Source organism: Colletotrichum chrysophilum, assembly GCF_026319265.1.
Source record: "Colletotrichum chrysophilum strain AFK26 chromosome Unknown scaffold_2, whole genome shotgun sequence".
NCBI classification, from domain to species: Eukaryota; Fungi; Ascomycota; class Sordariomycetes; order Glomerellales; family Glomerellaceae; genus Colletotrichum; species Colletotrichum chrysophilum.
Window position 1 is genome coordinate 602,874 of NW_026517289.1, and position 17,044 is coordinate 619,917.

At 55.2% G+C, this 17,044-nt stretch overlaps 4 protein-coding genes across 4 annotated transcripts; 3 read left to right on the forward strand and 1 right to left on the reverse strand.

Annotated features, from left to right (window-relative positions):
* Positions 1 to 341: 341 nt before the first annotated feature.
* Positions 342 to 1,121, forward strand: COL26b_000542 (uncharacterized protein; the record flags this gene model as incomplete). Its single annotated transcript, XM_053173509.1, has 4 exons — positions 342 to 344; positions 415 to 519; positions 598 to 602; positions 698 to 1,121. 4 exons carry the CDS (start codon positions 342 to 344, stop codon positions 1,119 to 1,121), a joined length of 537 nt encoding a protein of 178 aa, XP_053042557.1.
* Positions 1,122 to 1,612: 491 nt separating this feature from the next.
* SPE3 (putrescine aminopropyltransferase) lies at positions 1,613 to 3,777 on the reverse strand (the record flags this gene model as incomplete). The annotated part of the gene is made up of 5 exons (XM_053173510.1): positions 1,613 to 1,890; positions 2,272 to 2,509; positions 2,586 to 2,878; positions 2,938 to 2,973; positions 3,747 to 3,777. The coding sequence occupies 5 exons, from the start codon at positions 3,775 to 3,777 to the stop codon at positions 1,613 to 1,615; spliced, it is 876 nt and encodes a 291-aa protein (XP_053042558.1).
* Positions 3,778 to 11,148: 7,371 nt separating this feature from the next.
* On the forward strand, positions 11,149 to 12,496 carry GNA2 (G-Protein alpha subunit; the record flags this gene model as incomplete). Its single annotated transcript, XM_053173511.1, has 5 exons — positions 11,149 to 11,266; positions 11,334 to 11,581; positions 11,625 to 11,782; positions 11,840 to 12,098; positions 12,152 to 12,496. 5 exons carry the CDS (start codon positions 11,149 to 11,151, stop codon positions 12,494 to 12,496), a joined length of 1,128 nt encoding a protein of 375 aa, XP_053042559.1.
* A 1,914-nt stretch (positions 12,497 to 14,410) lies between these two features.
* Positions 14,411 to 15,400, forward strand: COL26b_000545 (uncharacterized protein; the record flags this gene model as incomplete). Its single annotated transcript, XM_053173512.1, has 1 exon — positions 14,411 to 15,400. The coding sequence occupies one exon, from the start codon at positions 14,411 to 14,413 to the stop codon at positions 15,398 to 15,400; it is 990 nt and encodes a 329-aa protein (XP_053042560.1).
* Positions 15,401 to 17,044: the final 1,644 nt, after the last annotated feature.

Sequence of the window (17,044 nt, forward strand, 5' to 3'; positions counted from 1 at the left end):
AAGAGTTGCCGCGACGGTAAGTTGTGAACGTCCGTGCCGCGCATCACATCACATGCGCTATCTCACCTTACCTGTTGGAGGTGTAAGTGTGAGAAGACAGTCTGCTTAGCAAATCGTTCCCCTCCGGGGATGGGTCTCCCTTCACCGAGCTCACCGAGGTCTGACGTGATTGGGCAGTGGGATTTCAACACACATTTTCACCGCGGATTTCGGATGAGAGGGGTGAACGACCACTCATTCACTCCGCGATCCATTTGCTCGGTAGAAACTCTCCCGAACGAAATTTCTGCTTGCTTCTCATTTCTGAATCTTCACAATCCACAATTATCTCATACAAAATAATGGTGCGTCGTCTCGGTGAAGAAGGGAAAAAAAGATAAAAAAGCCCTAGACTGACACACCGAGGTGACTCAGGTCCACGCCGACGCATCCAACTTCGCCAACGGCGTCACCAAGGAGGAGGCCTACGAGCAGGTCCTCCTCCAGGCGGAAGGTCTGTTCTACGAGCAAAGAAACTGGGTACGTTCGTTTCCTCCCTCCATCTCCAAAACATCTCCGCTTCTCCCTTCCAGCCACGGAACTAACGCTTTGATATAGGTCTGGTACGTCAAGTCTCCCAAAATCTTACTATGAATGATGATCAGCAGCATCATAGCACCCCCAATAACCAACTCACCCAACTAACCCAAAAACACAGCAACCTCTCCAACACGGCCTCCCTCCTCTGGCACGCCTACCACTCCCTCCCGGCGCCCTCCACCTCCGTCAACTGGGCCGGCTTCTACGTCCTCGACCCCAAGGCGCCCGCCTCCAAGCCCGCGCTCATCCTCGGGCCCTTCCAGGGCAAGGTGGCCTGCCAGACGATCCCCTTCGGCCGCGGCGTCTGCGGCGCCGCCGCCGCGACCCTGCAGACGCAGCTCGTGCCCGACGTCGACGCGTTCCCGGGCCACATCGCCTGCGACGGCGACAGCAAGAGCGAGATCGTCGTGCCCGTTGTCGTGGACGGCAGGCTTGTCGCGATTATTGATGTGGACTGCGCGCTGGCCGACGGCTTCGACGAGGTGGACCGCGTCTGGCTGGAGAAGCTGGCTGCGCTGCTGGCGGCGAGCAGTGACTGGTGAGAGGAGTGAGGTGGTATGAAGTGTGCATGGCTGCGTGGGACGAGAGAGTCACAAGAAGCGAGTGAGGAGGTGTTTGAGCTTTTTATGTCAGGGCAAGGGAAAAGTTTTCAACAATTTGGCGATTTCGGGGTCATTTCATCAATGATGGTTTTGATATCATTATAGACGGGACACATTCGGGAATAGACCCCAGGCTACGGGGCCACAGGCGAAGAGAAGAGAGTGAGAGAGAGATGATTCAATAAAAATTTCATTGAACGCGCCCGGAGTCAACCTCCGGCACAAACTAAACTTTTTTTGTAGAATATTTGGCGATATCTTTGTTTTCAATCTGCCAAACAAATCTATTGAGATCTCCTCCGACCAAAGTCCGTAATTGGCCACCTAAGAGCGTTGCCTCCCCTAAACCATTCTATACCGAACCCAGCCTCTTGATATGACCGTTTTCCTTTTTTTTCATCCGTTACCTCATCAAAAGAGGACGACAACCTTTACTCCAGAGCCTTCTTGGCAAAGTTGGGCAGGATGAAGGCGGCCTTGTGGATGTCGGCGTTGTAGTACTTGCACAGCTTCTCCTCCTCCTCGGGGGACCACTTGCGGATGGGCTCCTTGACGTTGCGGTTGGCGTCCTTGGTGCAGACCATGAAGCCGATCTGGCCGGAGGGGTAGGTGGGGATGGTGGTGTAGGCGTACTCGGCGACGGGGAAGATCTCCTTGCAGTCCTTCTTGAGCTTGGTGATGAGGGACAGGTGAAGCCACTGGTTCTCGGCTGTGCGGGTTGTTAGCTAGTCCCGTTCTTGGTACACGGATGGGGCGGGGGAGAGGTCTTGGATCAGAGCACCGCGCTAGAGAGACAGAGAAGTTGATTCCGTCGGAAAGTAGAGTCTCGCAACTCACGACTTAAAAAAAGACAACGACAAAGGAGAGACTCTCATAGTAGAGAGAAAATTAAAGAAAAAGCGTATCCAGGTTTCAGGCAACCCAGATCTCGCCGGCGGCCACTGGGCGCGCCGGGGGAATTTCTTGGGATGAATCGAGGACAGGCCAAAGAAAGAAGAAGCAGGCAAGTTGAGTGCCTGGTGCTGTTTCCTAAAACCGAGTACTTCCTTGATTCTCCTCGTATTTTTCTGAACAAATGGGAACGTACAACCTTGGGTAGTAATGACACCGCCCTCACGCAGAGCGTCGTGGAGGAGCTGGAAGTAGGGCTTCTGGAAGAGGGACTCGGCGGGGCCCTCGGGGTCGGAGGAGTCGGTGATGATGACGTCGAAGGTGTTCTTGTACTCCTCAAGGAACTTGAAGCCGTCGCCGACGTGGGTCTTGGACTTGGGGTGGTCGAAGCCGACGGCCATGCCGGGGAGGAACTGCTTGGAGAGGCGGATGACGGCCTGTGAGGGGCGCGCCGTGTTAGTGGGGCCGAGCCGGCGCGCGGGCGTGCGCGGGGATGACCGAGATGAAGCTCACCTCGTCAATGTCGCAGAGGATGGCCTCCTCGACGGTGTCGTGCTTGACGACCTCACGGAGGACACCGCCGTCACCGCCACCAATAACAAGAACCTTCTTGGGGTTGGGGTGAGAGTTCATGGCCAGGTGGGTGATCATCTCCTGGTACGAGAACTCATCACGCTCGGTGCACTGGATGACGTTGTCGAGAACCAGGACCATGCCGTGGTCGGTGGACTCGAAGATGAGAACATCCTGGTACTTGGACTTCTCGTGGTGGATGACCTTCTTGACCTTGAGGGTCATGGCCTGGCCTGGGGGAAATCATTAACACGCGAAAAGAAGCCGACGATGCTCGAGTAAGTCGACTTACCAGGCCACATGTCCGAGATCTCACGGAACCAGCCATCTGTGTAATTTTCCAGTGTGATTAGTAAAGCGGTCCCGACTCATTTGGTTTGTCGTGATGAATGAGTCGCCGTGATTGTTTTCCCAGAGGTCTGAGCTTGCCGAAATGTCCACTGCTTCTGGCCGCCCACTGCCGATCCCCCGAAAGTGCCGTCGCCGGAGGAATTGGGAACCGATGTGGCGGAGGCCCAGATGTCACCTCACTAAGAGGTTATACGACAGTCGATCAGCATCGATGGATGATGTTTCTCCTGAGCAATTGCTTAACCGAGAGTGGCATCAAGGGTAGCGCATGCGCGCTCAGACGGTGGAGGAGGCAGGCCTGGTGAAAGGCTCGTTTGCACGCCCGGGACCGGAAAGACAAGCCACCCGTCAATAGTCGCGCGGGAGGTTGTTGAGACTTGGAAAAAAATCGACAGGTCGACCAGGTAGATGGTGACTGGGCCGAAAAGCGCGTTCCATCAACGAGCCAACGGGTGGAACGGATGAGGCTCCCGCGCAGCCAACAACCCCATCGAAAATGTTTCCGGCTGCCTGTCACGATGACAAAGGAGGCGAAGGTCGGGGAGATCACAACATCGGTCTGCTGGGGCCCCTTGATGGGTGAGAGACGAGCAGAACTCGAAAGGGCCTGGGCTCCGGCTCAAGCTCGGTAAGGGGGACGCAGGCAGCGGCAGTGGTAGCGGCAGCGGCAGCAGAAGACACTGACGACAGACGACCGATGATGACAAGAGAGATAGGGAGGGCTCAGGAGGAATGGTGGACCGTACGTACCTTGGATGGTAGGATGGGTAATTTCGCTCATTTTCGCAAAGGACGGGGGTTTTGCAGGGCTACTGTGTAGATATCGACAAGTCAACGACGGAAGCAAATGTCTTTGTTGCAGGCGCAAGCTGGGTATTATATGACGGAAGGGGAGAGCCAGGACGGGCAGTGGTTCTTACGGGGTCGAGTGTGTATGTGTATGTACGTGTGTTTTCGTTTTTTTCCTTCCTCGTCCTGGTATCGGGCTGAAAATGTGCGTTGACGTCGAGAGGGGACTTGGTTTTTTTCTTTTTTTTTTCTTTGCTCCCCCGCCGTTGTACCAGTGCGGTGCGCCAATCCAAGCCAATCGAGGAGCGGCAGCGGTAGCGGTGCGGTCCAGAGCGGCGTCCAGGTGGTGCGGTGCGGTACGGTGCGGGCAGGGCGACAGCGAAAATCAGGAAGAAAATTTTTGTGGCTCCGGGGTGGCCTCGTTTTGAGATTTGGGACCCAGAATTGGACTCAGGCAAGGCCAATGACTGGCCAGCCCGTGGTTGGGGATCCCCTCTTTGGCAGCTTCTTTCCTCCTCGTTGCGGTCATCAGTGCGCTGTTTCCTGGTAACCTGCCGCCGCTTGCTGCCAGGCGCCGACGACGCTGTGTCGTGTCTGCCCTATCCAACTTGTGATGAGTCCTTTTTCACGATGCCCAGCTAGGTAAGGTAAGGCACGGATCCGTAAGGTCCATATCGCGTCGGGTATCATGTTACTTTCACGACCGTGCCTACCTTGTTGCGGTCTATACTTGCGACAACTTACTTGACCTTATTTCGCACTCCTTGCCCGCCTTAACAAGTTAAGATAGGCAGCCAGCTTCGTCTATATGGGTCAAATGCGCTCGCTAGAGTCGCTACTAGCCACTGACACCTGTCATGTTGGATCGCAACTAGCTAAGGCAGGGACGAATAACCGATGCCCGTCAACCCTACGGATATCCCGTACGTACGTCAGTGTTCGTACCCTATGTCGCATTGGAAGAAGATCCGTCGTTTCTCCATCGCTCGCTACCTTTCCCCCGGGCCATGTTATGTCTGCACCCGAGATGCGAGAGGTATTCATCCGCAGCAATAATCAGGTACACCGTCTGCGATTGTGGTCGAAACTTGGGCAAAGTCCTGCTGCACAAACCCCAACGTAAGGCAACGCAGGGAGAGCTGTTTCTGAAGAAAACGTGGCGAGCTGGGATCACCAAGCCAAAAACTCTGTTTTTTTTCTTCTTCGTCTTCTTGCTTTGCCGCCGTTTCTTCACGTCAATTCCCGCTCCACAGAAAAAACGAGGCGCCCCCACTCCCTCACCGGCAATCAACGGGCGTCCCTTTCTCTCCTGTCTCTGTTGTGAGGGGAAGGAAGATCGTCGTCCCCCCCTCCCCGCCATCAGATGTGACAGCCTATTTGGTTTGACAACCCGGGGGAGACGAGACGAGAAGAGACCAGACGAAACGAAAGCGACCAGCGTCGGTCTAGCTTGCTCACAGGCTTACGAAGTCCTTCGGATACTGCGGACTCTGAAACCTGCCGACGAAACCTGCCTGGCTTTTGCTGAATGCTCCTCAGCAGTGCAAATGCCTTCACTGGGGTTGTGAATCTCCAATGCCCCTCTCTCTTGGGTTGAGCGCTGCCATGTGAGAACCCAGACACTCTGCGTCATTCGCCCGGCAGGAGAACCGTCAATGCTCCGGGAATGGGGCCACAAAGCTGCTTGTCTTGCTCTCGTGCAGCCGACTGAGACAAGGCGAGGGCCGGAGACTACCGGCCGAGCCCTTCCGCCGTGCCAAACTGAGGCCCGACATCATGCATGGCCATCACCCCTGCCACCTCGCCCATTTTCTTTGTGCCAGTTGCCTTTTCTACCCACAACCGGAGTGCTGCCGCCGCCCCTCCGCGGCTGCACCAGGTCCAACGTAGCAGCAGCATGCAAGACATGCCAATCCTTCAACATCCACCGTCCTCGGCCGACCGCACCGCACCGCACCGCACCGCGACCTTGTCGCGTGCGCCAGAATCGACCCAAAGTCAGAGGACCAAACTCCCTCGTCCCGACTCCCGCCCTTCATTTTTGCCTCGCGACCCGATCGTCTTGTTGCAGTCGGCTCCCTTCGCTTATCCCAATCTCTCACAGCCAAACACTCCTTCTATTTGCTCCAAGACGCGTCAGATCTGGTGCGACGCTTAGCCTTCATCGCTTAACCTGTCTGAATACTTCCGACGGCCAAATACAACGCCTTTGCGGTTCACAGACGGGATGATCGGTAATGGCACCCCAAATCTCGCCTGTTTCCGTCTCCAAATCTGACCAGAGTTGCTTTGCTACCGCATGAACTGAAATGCTGCCCGGCAGGGCCTTCCCCAGAACAGACCTGGAAGCAGAGCTTTGCCCGCTTGATGCCCTGCCTAAGTCGCTCGTCCACGGTCGCCGATGCGATGCCATGTGCCGATGTGAAAACCTTGAACCCATCTGGATGGACAACTCCATGCGCTGCTAGGCGGGAGTCCATGCAGTAGGTTGAATGCCAGAGTCCGAAAGTTTACCGTGCCGCACCACCAAAGACTGCCCTGAAGTCTGCGCGCGTTTCTTTCTTCACGCTTATGGGCGTCGGGGGAGGCTCTGCCCCGCCCGGCCATGCCATCCCGCGATTTCCGTCACTCATCATACCACTCCTCCGGATCTAGGCCTGACATTAGACGAAGCTGAAGGCCATTTTCACTGTTTGGCATACCACCGGCTTTTCAGCTGCTCCGCTTGACTGGGTCCTTTGTTGGTTTCCAGCGGATGTCTCTGATGGCCTGGGCTGCAGAGACGATTATTCAACCGTTTTTGTTGAAGAACATGAGCCGCTTCCGGCCGATTACACGCAATGGTGATGTTCTTTCTTCAGCAGAGCCGCCCTAACCAGTGCCATGGGCCCATTGCATTAGTAATCTTACGGATTGGTAGCCGTACCTATGCTTCTTTGAGAGCTCAGGAGGCTTGAAAACCCGTTTTGGGTGATTGCATTACATCGGAACACCACGAATCGTGAGGTTCGATTGTCCTTCCCAGCTGATCGGGGTCCGGCCATACGGTCCGAGCGAATCCAAAGCTTCTAACACAACGCCCGGTCTCGAATGCCCAAGATCGAATGTCCACAATCACGGCCGCCGTTGAGTTGAGGCTCGGGCACGGGCGGTTGCTAGAAAAAAAACGAAAAAGTCCCCGACTGGTGGTGGTGACCTGGGGCGCACCCTCCATCTCACGCTGATTCTACTGGCTCTCTGAAAGGTCGATGCTGGCGCGTTGCTGCGAGGCGTCTCGGACGAGCTGTCATGGTGCTGGAAACGTGCGTCGATCTGGGTCGTCGATGACCGCCGCCCGCGGATCCTCGACAGAATGCCACGAGTTGTGCAATCCGTCCACAAACGGGTCCCCTGTCGACAGAGGCAAGCCACGACTCTCATCCCTGCCGGAAGCCTGGGACCATTCCTCAATGGCCAAGACGGTATGGGGTGACCCCGGCGCGGCCTGGCGTTCGTTTCTGCGGGACTCATCCGCAGATGCTGCAGGTGCCCCTTGAGGGCCCGCTAAATCAGCATTTATTTTCCTCTGCACGATGCTGATCTGAATGAACGTTGGGAGGCGGCCGTCCAGCAACGGAGTCGTGCTTCGATGTCGCCGTTGCAATTGCATGAATCAGGGGCGACATGGCTCCCCGAGAGCGGACGCGTTCGGCCAGGGGGACCGCTGGTCGAAACGGGACCAGCATCATGGTTTTGCATTGCATATGGGATGGATGTCTTTTTGCGCTGCTTCGCTCTGCAGCGGGCAAACAACGGAAAACGAAAGCGGAAACAACCTGACGAAGCTCTCGGGTTGGCGTAGGGCGGGAGTGGGAGCTTGATACCTGGTGGCTTCTTGGCGTTCAGGACTACGCTCGAAGCATCGAAAGAGCTGGCGTCGGGAGGCATGCACTTCCGCAAGCGATTTTGGTGCAGGTCGAGGCGCGAAGCGTGGTTAGTGTAGAAGCTGTGGCCAGAAAAAGGGCATGAGGCGTTTCCGGCGTACGGGCCCGATTGGGGTCGTGTGGCAGCGATCTTGTGTCACGCAGGGTCCATCGAAGTGGCTCCCGAGCAAGCGACAGGCGTACTGGCCAGTGGCAGAGAGACGTCGTCAGGCCTCCAGGCTGTTGCAGGCTCAGCAGCAGTAGTAGTAGTAGTAGGTAGGTACTTTGGTTGTCATTGTTGACTTTGTAGAGCTGCGTTGAGGCGTCGTGGACAGGATGGCCGACGAACGTTGGATGGGACGGAGAAGCCGTGGAGGACGCTGGCGGCGGGAGAGGTGTCGTGTCGGCGGAAGGTTTTTAGTCTTTTGAGTTTGAAGCATATCGAGGTAGGTTGAAGTGCTTGAGACAGCGCCTCAAGGAGGATTGGACGAGATGGAAAGTGACTGAGTCGAGACTCGTGGCCAGCCAGACGTCGCAAGGAAGGTTATGTGTGTATACGCCGTATGGGTGTTGTGTGTGTGTGTGGTGTTTGGATCAAGTTTGCTTTTGCTCTTTCAGGCGGCTGAGCCTTGGTTGCTTGTTTGGCATGCTTTTTGCTGTGCCCCCATTCCACGCCGACGGTTCTCCATGTGGCATGGCAGTTTGCAGGTCGCAACCCTCTTGTTGGGACACTCAGACGCAGCATTGTGCATCCGGGAGGATGTGCGTCGAACGATTATGGGGGGCCACCTTCTGCAAAGCACGTTTCCAAGGCGGGAGCTGGCAAGCACCTCAGGCAACTTGTGAGGTATTGTCAGGACCTGATGCAATGTAGTTGGTAGCGAGGAGAGAGTTGCCCCTTTTTCCTTTCAGCGGAGGAGGAGAGTGCCAGATGCAGCAGGTAGGCGGCGCCATATGGCAGTGCAGTTGCCAGTGCTGGGTAGGCTGTAGGTGCGTTGACCAGGTTTGGCAGGGTCGCATTGATGTCTGTCTGGAATGTTTGTCTTTGTTGGTTGGGCGTGTTGCGTTGGGTTGGATGACGGAGTCGGTAATTGGTACAGACAAGACACGACCGACTTGCCATGCGACTGCGGCATTGGGCTGTAATATGTCGGTAGAGCTGTTGAAACAAAATGACGAGTCGACTCGGCTGGCGGTTTCTCTGAAGATCTGTCGAGATGAGAGAGAAGCATATCTGGTGACCCCTCCGCGGGCTGTCTCAGTCAAAAGAGGAAAGCCATTGTTCTCTCACGAGAGAATAGCGCAGCAGTAGCAGGAGGGAGCAAACATCAACAAGACGGTCCCGCTGGGAGGGTGTGGTGCTGCGATAGACGGTAGGCGGCCGGTGGTGGTGAGGATGACGGGGAACTGGAGGTGGCTTGCTTCCTAATGCAAGTGCAAGGAAGTCGCAGAGAAACTTTGGAGTACACGGATGCAAGTAGCTGCCAAGTCCTTCCCAGCGCATTTCTGCGGCATGCGCAGGCAAGGGTCGCACAACGAATCAGGCAGCGGGTACAGGACAGGTGCGCCAGGGGCCGCCCCACTGCCGTGCCGTCCGCGAGCTCTGGGGCAGCGGGCAGGTCGACGACCCTGGGCACGTACCGCACCCAAGGTACCACTGGCTCCCCGGTCCAGAGGTTCCTCAAGTTCCTGTTCGCCCGCCCGCACACAGCGGCGCGGTGTTCCATCGAAGCCTCTGAAGGTGCAGGTGGACCTGGTGGGAGAAAGGCGAGGTGCCATCCGCCAGTGTCCACCTGTTGGGCCTTTCCAATGTCCACTGCGGTGGGCTTCCACTCAGCGTCCCCAATGCCCGTCCAGCGTCTCCGCCGTGGTCGCGTTCGATGGATTGAAATGTCCGTGTTTTGCAGCGGCGAAATTGTGCCTCTTGTGTTGTTTCTGCCGTTGATAACTTGGAACCCGGGATGGCCATGGAATCTACTATGAAGCATGGAAACAAAGTACCTTGAACGCGACATGTCTGTACCCTGCAGCCAGGAGTCAAGCTGAAGGGTACAGCCAGACCAGCAACAGCTACCTTCCATAACCTCCCCGACCTGTGCTGGGGCACCTGGACACAGAGCAGCAGCAGGTCCTTGTTTGCTTCCACTGCTCTCTGTGTCTCTCTCCCGACTCCCGTCTGCCCCAGTCTTCATGGGCTGGACTGGACTGAGCTGCACTGATGAATGATGTGGATGGACCACCATGACCATGAACCGTGTACCATAATCCTTACTCTTTTTTTTTTCCATGTATTTTTTATTTTATTTCGCAGACACTTTATCCAATCTGAAGGCCCAGTACGTATCGCAAGGTATCCGCCGAGGTGCATTTTCCCTCGTGCCTACCTATCCTATCCTGACCTATCCTGTCCTGTCCAGTGCTTGCTTCGTGCGTCCTCACATCTCTTCTCCCATCATCTCCCGGTCCTCTCTCTCACACTTCCTCCTCCTCTACCTCTACCTCTCTACCTCTCTACCTCTTTCTCTCAAACTTCCCCGTTCTGCCAATTCGAGCTGGACATCCCGTCTCATCTCGTCCTTTCCGTCTGTCCTTCTTGCCAAACCAACCTTACCCACCTTACCCTGCCTTGCCTTGCCATTACCTGGCTCCAGTCCTCCTCGCCTCATCGCCACTTTGCCCGTCTTCCTTTCTCTCACTCGCCCACGCTAGCACTTTTAGTCTTTCCCCTGACACGCCATTGGCCTCGCCCCCGGGCAGCACACAGAACAGAAACAGAAGCAAGTCGAGCTGCTGGGCTCTTCTGCTGCAGGATTAACATTAGCCAACCCGCAGCCCACAGGGCGTCCACTACGAACGCCCCCAAGGTTTTTAGCGCATTTTACTAAACTGGCCGTGGCACTCCTAAAACCGACAAAAGCTTCTTCGCCCGCCCATTTCCTCAACTCCCGACGTTCCTTACTCTACGCCAGTCAAACCACCTTGGATTCAACCTCATCCAGGTGACTGACCGCTTCCGCAGCACCACCACACACCTACACACCTGACAACACACACAGCCTCTTCTTGCAAGTCGAGTCGGCTTCAGTCCTTTGCTTCTCGAGAGCGCCCTGTCCCTGGCCTGCTCTGCTTTGCTTTCTCTTGGCTTTGCTTCTCCTCGTCTGATCTGCCTGACATCCAACGCCCTCGGACAACAAAAAAGACTACTCTTCTCCGACGCGAACAACCCCCCAACCGTCCTTCTTAGACTGCCCGCCTGCAGTCTTTTTTTTTTTCCTCCGTCGCTTTCGCCTTCGCCATCGAGAATCACCTCACAATCCCTGAGGCCCGCCACACCCGGCCTGCGAATTGATCGACCTTTTCTTTTGCACTAGAGGGCCGGCATTCCTTCTACCTCCCGTTCGCGCCAATTCTCCCCCTCCTATTCTCTAATCACCGCCAAAATTGAGTCGAATTGGTACAACATGTGTTTCGGGGGCCGATCGAAGGATGATGGCGGCGCTGCCCGCTCGCGCGATCTGGACCGCTTGATCCGCCAGGATGAAAAGAAGATGTCGAAAGAAGTGAAGCTTCTGTTGCTGGGTACGCTGTCGCAACAACAGCTAACATTGTCGTGTCTGCAATCCACTAACCCCTTTGCGATTACCAGGTGCCGGAGAATCTGGAAAGTCGACCGTGCTTAAGCAGATGAAATTGATCTACGCCCAAGGTTTCAGCAAAAACGAGAAGCTCGAGTGGAAGCCTGTTGTTTTCAACAACATTGTACAATCCTTCCGCCTGATCCAAGACGCCATGGCCGAGATGCACATCGAGTTTAGCAACCCAGAAAATGAGGCAAGCATAACCCGAATACGCCAATTGCGCGGGTGTCGCATCCGAAATGCGGCGCTGTCGCATGTGAAAGAAGAACGACTAGACTAACACGCAATGTCTCTGACAGAAACACATGGCGCACATCCTGGTGGAACACGAGATCAACGCTTCAGATCCCCTCCCGCGCGACTACCTGCAGCCCATCAAGGAGCTCTGGACTGACGGCGGCGTCAAGCAAGCCATCGCAAAGGGCAACGAGTTCGCGCTTCACGACAACTTGGCATAGTAAGTCACGTTTGCGGTATGCGACAACCTTGGAACCTGCTGCTGACCCTGTCGAAGCTTCTGTGACGATTTGGACCGTATCTGGAGCGATGCCTACGTACCGACGGACCAGGACTTGCTGCGCTCGAGATTGAGGACTACGGGTATCACGGAAACGGTTTTCGACTTGGGCCAGCTGACCTACCGCATGTTCGATGTTGGCGGCCAGCGCTCAGAACGAAAGAAGTGGATCCACTGCTTCGAGAATGTCAACTGTCTGCTCTTCCTCGTCGCCATTTCTGGATATGACCAGTGCTTGGTCGAAGACAAGGACGGCGTAGGTGTGCCCCGATGTGGTCGTGAATTATCGTTGCTAACTTGCACTGCTAGAACCAAATGAACGAGGCGCTCATGTTGTGGGAGTCAATTGCCAACTCGCACTGGTTCACCAAGTCTGCCCTGATTCTGTTCCTCAACAAGATGGATCTCTTCAAGGAGAAGCTGCCCACCAACCCCATCACATCACACGGCTTCACCGACTACCACGGACCCGCCGACGATTGGAAGGCTGCCAGCAAGTACTTTTTGGACAAGTTCCGTGCCCTGAACCGAAACACCGAGAAAGAGATCTACGGCCATTTCACGAACGCGACCGACACAAATTTGCTCAAGATTACTATGGGCTCAGTGCAGGACATGATCATACAGCGCAACCTCAAGCAGCTGATACTATAAGGCCGGATCTGCGATAATTTTGCGCCACCCGTTGGCTTCCGTCTATATCAACACAATCCTAAATGGCATCTACCAAACATGCCGAACCTAATCGATACCCGCGGCCTCCAAGGTCCATAACCCGCCCCTTGCGGCGCCATCCATTCAGAACATTCGGCGTCGTCACCCGATCCACTGCGAGCGTTCAGCCCAGCCACAGCGTCGCAAGCTCTAAGCGAGTTTGAGTCAGACTCGGAGAGCACCGAATTGGATGTATATTACTTCCGCTTCCTTTGTGTCTATTTTCTGGTTATCTATTGTCCATATGCAGGCGTTATTTACCGAACGGAGTCTTGCGAAACGCGGCAGGTAATCATGCAGCTTTGTTTTTGCATATTATTGCCAGTATGCGACAGCCTGACAGCGCGCAACCAAGGCCGGCAGAGAGCAGTGGGTAGGCCGTGGCCCCTGCTTCGAGGTTCAACGGCGGATATGGCGTGGGGGAAAGACGGAGCAGGTTGCGAAGGGTGGTTCACATGAGACGAAACGAAAGCATGGGAGAGGCCGAGCTGATTCTGTTTTGCGTGCGATGGATTGATACCTAATGCCCTGTTTCAAGCTTTGTCCTCATGTTTGGAACAAGAAGAAAAGAAGAGATGTGTGTGGACTGTAGTGCCAAGGGTGGAAATGGCACGACTGCGAGGCAGGCAGGCATCTAAACTCGAAAGGAAAATTGGACAAAACATGTTAAAAAAGCATTTACACACCAGATGTCCGGACTACAAGAGAGTCTCTTTCGCAGAGTGTGCCATGGCGTGTCTCATGCATTGTGGCTTTGCATTGACACCACCCCTTCTGGCTAACCTTCAGGTCTTAAATTTTCCCCGCGATCCGGTCAGATGGGACCAGCCGCGTCTTCAATCAGGTACCCGCGAAGGCGGAGCTGTCCTGGTGGTCGGTCCCCGACGTTGACGGAGGTATCTGTGCAAGGGAAGCTGTCATAGTTTCGGGTACCGTCTATCCTAGTATATAAGCTTACAAGACCCGTTTCATGGGGCTTCCAACGGACGAACATGATGAGTTGCCGTGAGAGGCGGCTGTGGGGGACAGATAATTCGTCGGCACGGTGTGCCGAAGGTGGTCACTGGCCAGTTGCCCAGATGGGGATGTGCTGGACATGTTCGGCTCCCTGCCGTCAGGTGAATCGTCGCATGAAGGTGGCTGTGTGTTCTTGTGCCTTGTGGGGGACGATGAAGGTGTCACATCCCAACGCTCATGACCAGACGAGGATAAATATAGCGAGATGAGTTATGGGAATAAGAATCTGGTGGTGGTTGTCGCGTGACCCCCCATTGCAAACGCTTTGACGGTCCCATTCATAAAGCAATCCATTTCGAGAAGTATCCAGTGGTGAGCGGCATCATTGAAGTGATGATTTGTAAAATGGCACAATGGGTAGGAAGGCGCGTGATGGCGAATAGAATCCAGGCTGAGCCATGCCGGCAACATGCAAATGGACAGGGGCAAGAATGGTTCAATACCAACCACGTATGCAGTCATCATCTCTGTTGGTTCGGACTTGGACATGTAGTCTGCGCCCTATGTCGCATCCCGCCGCAGGAATGCTCTGGAGCGTCGGCCGGGACTGAAAAAGGCCGATTCATCGGAGCCGCCCCGATCACATCATTTCCCGACGCTTCGGACAATTGTCCGACCAATCCGCACTGTAGTGGCGCCCATCGGATTCCCAGTCAGCGACAGTGCTTGCACAGTCCTCCAACGGCCCGGCAGCAGGGATGAGCTTCGATGCCGTACCGCACCGAAGCTACCCCGCCGTTATCGCCCCGCAATGTCGTCGCCTCCAACCGCTCCCCACCATCACGCCGTCCCCTCCCAACGTCAACCGGGCCATACACACACTCTCTTTAAACAGCAATGCGCCTCGCCCTCCGAACCCTCTCTCACCTCACATCGTCCGTCTTCAAGCCGTCCTCCCAGCGCCTCGTCCCGTTCCGCACCATGGCCACCTCCGCATCCCCGGTGCTCAAGCAGCCCGTCAAGCTCGCCTGCATCCAGCTCGCCTCCGGCGCCGACAAGACGGCCAACCTCGCCAACGCGCGGTCCAAGGTCCTCGAGGCCGCCAACGCCGGCGCCAAAATCGTCGTGCTGCCCGAGTGCTTCAACTCGCCCTACGGCTGCGACTACTTCCCCAAGTACGCCGAGACGCTGCTGCCCTCGCCGCCGACCAAGGAGCAGTCCCCGAGCTTCCACGCCCTCGCGGCCATCGCCTCCGAGAGCGGCGCCTACCTCATCGGCGGCTCGATCCCGGAGCTCGACGCCAAGACCGGCAAGTTCTACAATACGAGCCTCATCTTCTCGCCCAAGGGCGAGCTGCTCGCGAGCCACCGCAAGGTGCACCTCTTCGACATCGACATCCCGGGCAAGATCACCTTCCGCGAGTCCGAGGTGCTCAGCCCCGGCGACAGCGTGACGGTCGTCGACCTGCCCGAGTACGGCAAGATCTCGGTCGCCATCTGCTACGACATCCGCTTCCCGGAGCTGGCCATGATCGCGGCGCGCAAGGGGTGCTTCGCGCTCGTGTACCCGGGCGCGTTCAACCTGACGACGGGCCCGATGCACTGGCGCCTGCTGGGCCAGGGGCGCGCGGTGGATAACCAGATTTATGTGGCCATGTGCAGCCCCGCGCGCGACATGGACGCGACGTACCACGCGTGGGGGCACAGTCTCATCATCGACCCGATGGCGAACGTGCTGACGGAGGCTGAGGAGGGGGAGACGACTGTTGCGTGGGAGCTGGACGGCACGAAGATTGAGGAGGCGAGGAGGAACATTCCTGTTAATACGCAGAGGAGGTTTGATGTGTATCCGGATGTCAGTTCGGCGAAAGTCGACGGCAAGCCATGAGGGTGGATCTTATGAGAAGCGCGCAACGTGAGGGGAGCTTCATTTGTACACCATTGTAGCCTGATGCATGGGTAAGAATAGAGTAATAAAGAAGGCGGCGGCCTCCGTGGTTTGCGTCTAGCTGATTGATTTGACAACACTTTGAAAGAAATTAGTCAGTATGAGTGGTAAGGCATAAACGTCTGCGACCATCGGTCAAGGTTATTGCCATGCCCACGTATCAAATTTAGTATGCATCGGTTGCCTTGATTATGTAACACCGAACCCATACGGTGGTCAGAATGGCCACTTCTGAGACATGACCTTTTCCCTCGTCCTATACTCTCTTAGCAATAAGAAAGAAAACTATTCATATCGTAGAGAATCAACACTTAAGATTGGAGATAGTTTCCAAATATTGCTATTATTGTTTTAGCTACCTATTCTCAACGACCTTGATGTTACGTCTTATTGAGAGACTCCTTGCTTTGACGACTGAGTGCCCCTTCACCCAACTTCTTGTTTAACTGCGCTGTTGAGGTCTGCCTCACGATAATATGCCGTGAGATGTGCAAGCTCAGGTCGAATCGTGTGATGTGATTGGATGCTATTGCATATAGCTGTGGTAGCCATCATTGGCTGCAATCAGTGAAGTCTGCCTGATTGACAAGCCGGGCGCAAGCTGGGCTGGGGTTGTGGCTGTTCAACGACGCTATTATTGGGTACCATTGCATGTTACTCTAATCATCATCACCAACCATACTCATTCGTCCCATTAGCTTACAACACTTATATCTTGCTGCAAATCGCTTTGACAAAGAGATAAAACTTGATTGCAAATGTAATAGCGCCCATTTAATTTAGCATGAGTCTGCACTTAATTGGCGATCTCAGCTCCACGGCCTCGCCAATGGATCTGCCAGGCAGAATGTTGCCCCGATATTGTCATTCTATGTTACCATCTACCTCACATACACGACTTATTGAACTATTTCCGGCATCTGATCCATCATATGATCTGCGTTGCCGGATTCACGTTGTCAAACAAGCCCGGGCACAAGCGACATACCATGCTATCTCTTACACTTGGGGATGTCCGGACTTCACATGCAATCTCGTCATTGTTGACGATATCTTGGACAACCAGGGCTCAGCCCAGTGCCAGTACACCCTGGCCGAGTTCCCATCACCCGAAGTCTTGACGGAGCCCTTCGACGCTTCAGGGACTACTCCAGCGCTGCCCAAACTCGGTGTCTCTGGGCAGACGCTGTCTGTATCGACCAGGATAACCCGAAAGAAAAAGCTCACCACATACCATTGATGACTTCAATTTATCGAGACGCCATCGGAGTACTCGTTTGGTTAGGGGGCAATGCGGGACGCCAAATATCTCTGTATGATTCCAGCTTTTTAAATCACCCCTGGTTCCGCCGACGTTGGGTTATTCAAGAGGCCGTGCTCAATAAAACCATCATCTTAGTCTCCGAAAATGCCACACGGAGCTTTTATGAGCTTTGCGAAGTGGCCTACGACATATATCGGAACAGATCAGGCCGCGTTCCGACCATTCTCGCCATTCGCGCCGCCTCAGCCTGGCAAATACATTTGATGCGCTCTGCGCTTCATGATAAGTACAGTGCGGAAGGCCAGACAATCGATTATAAC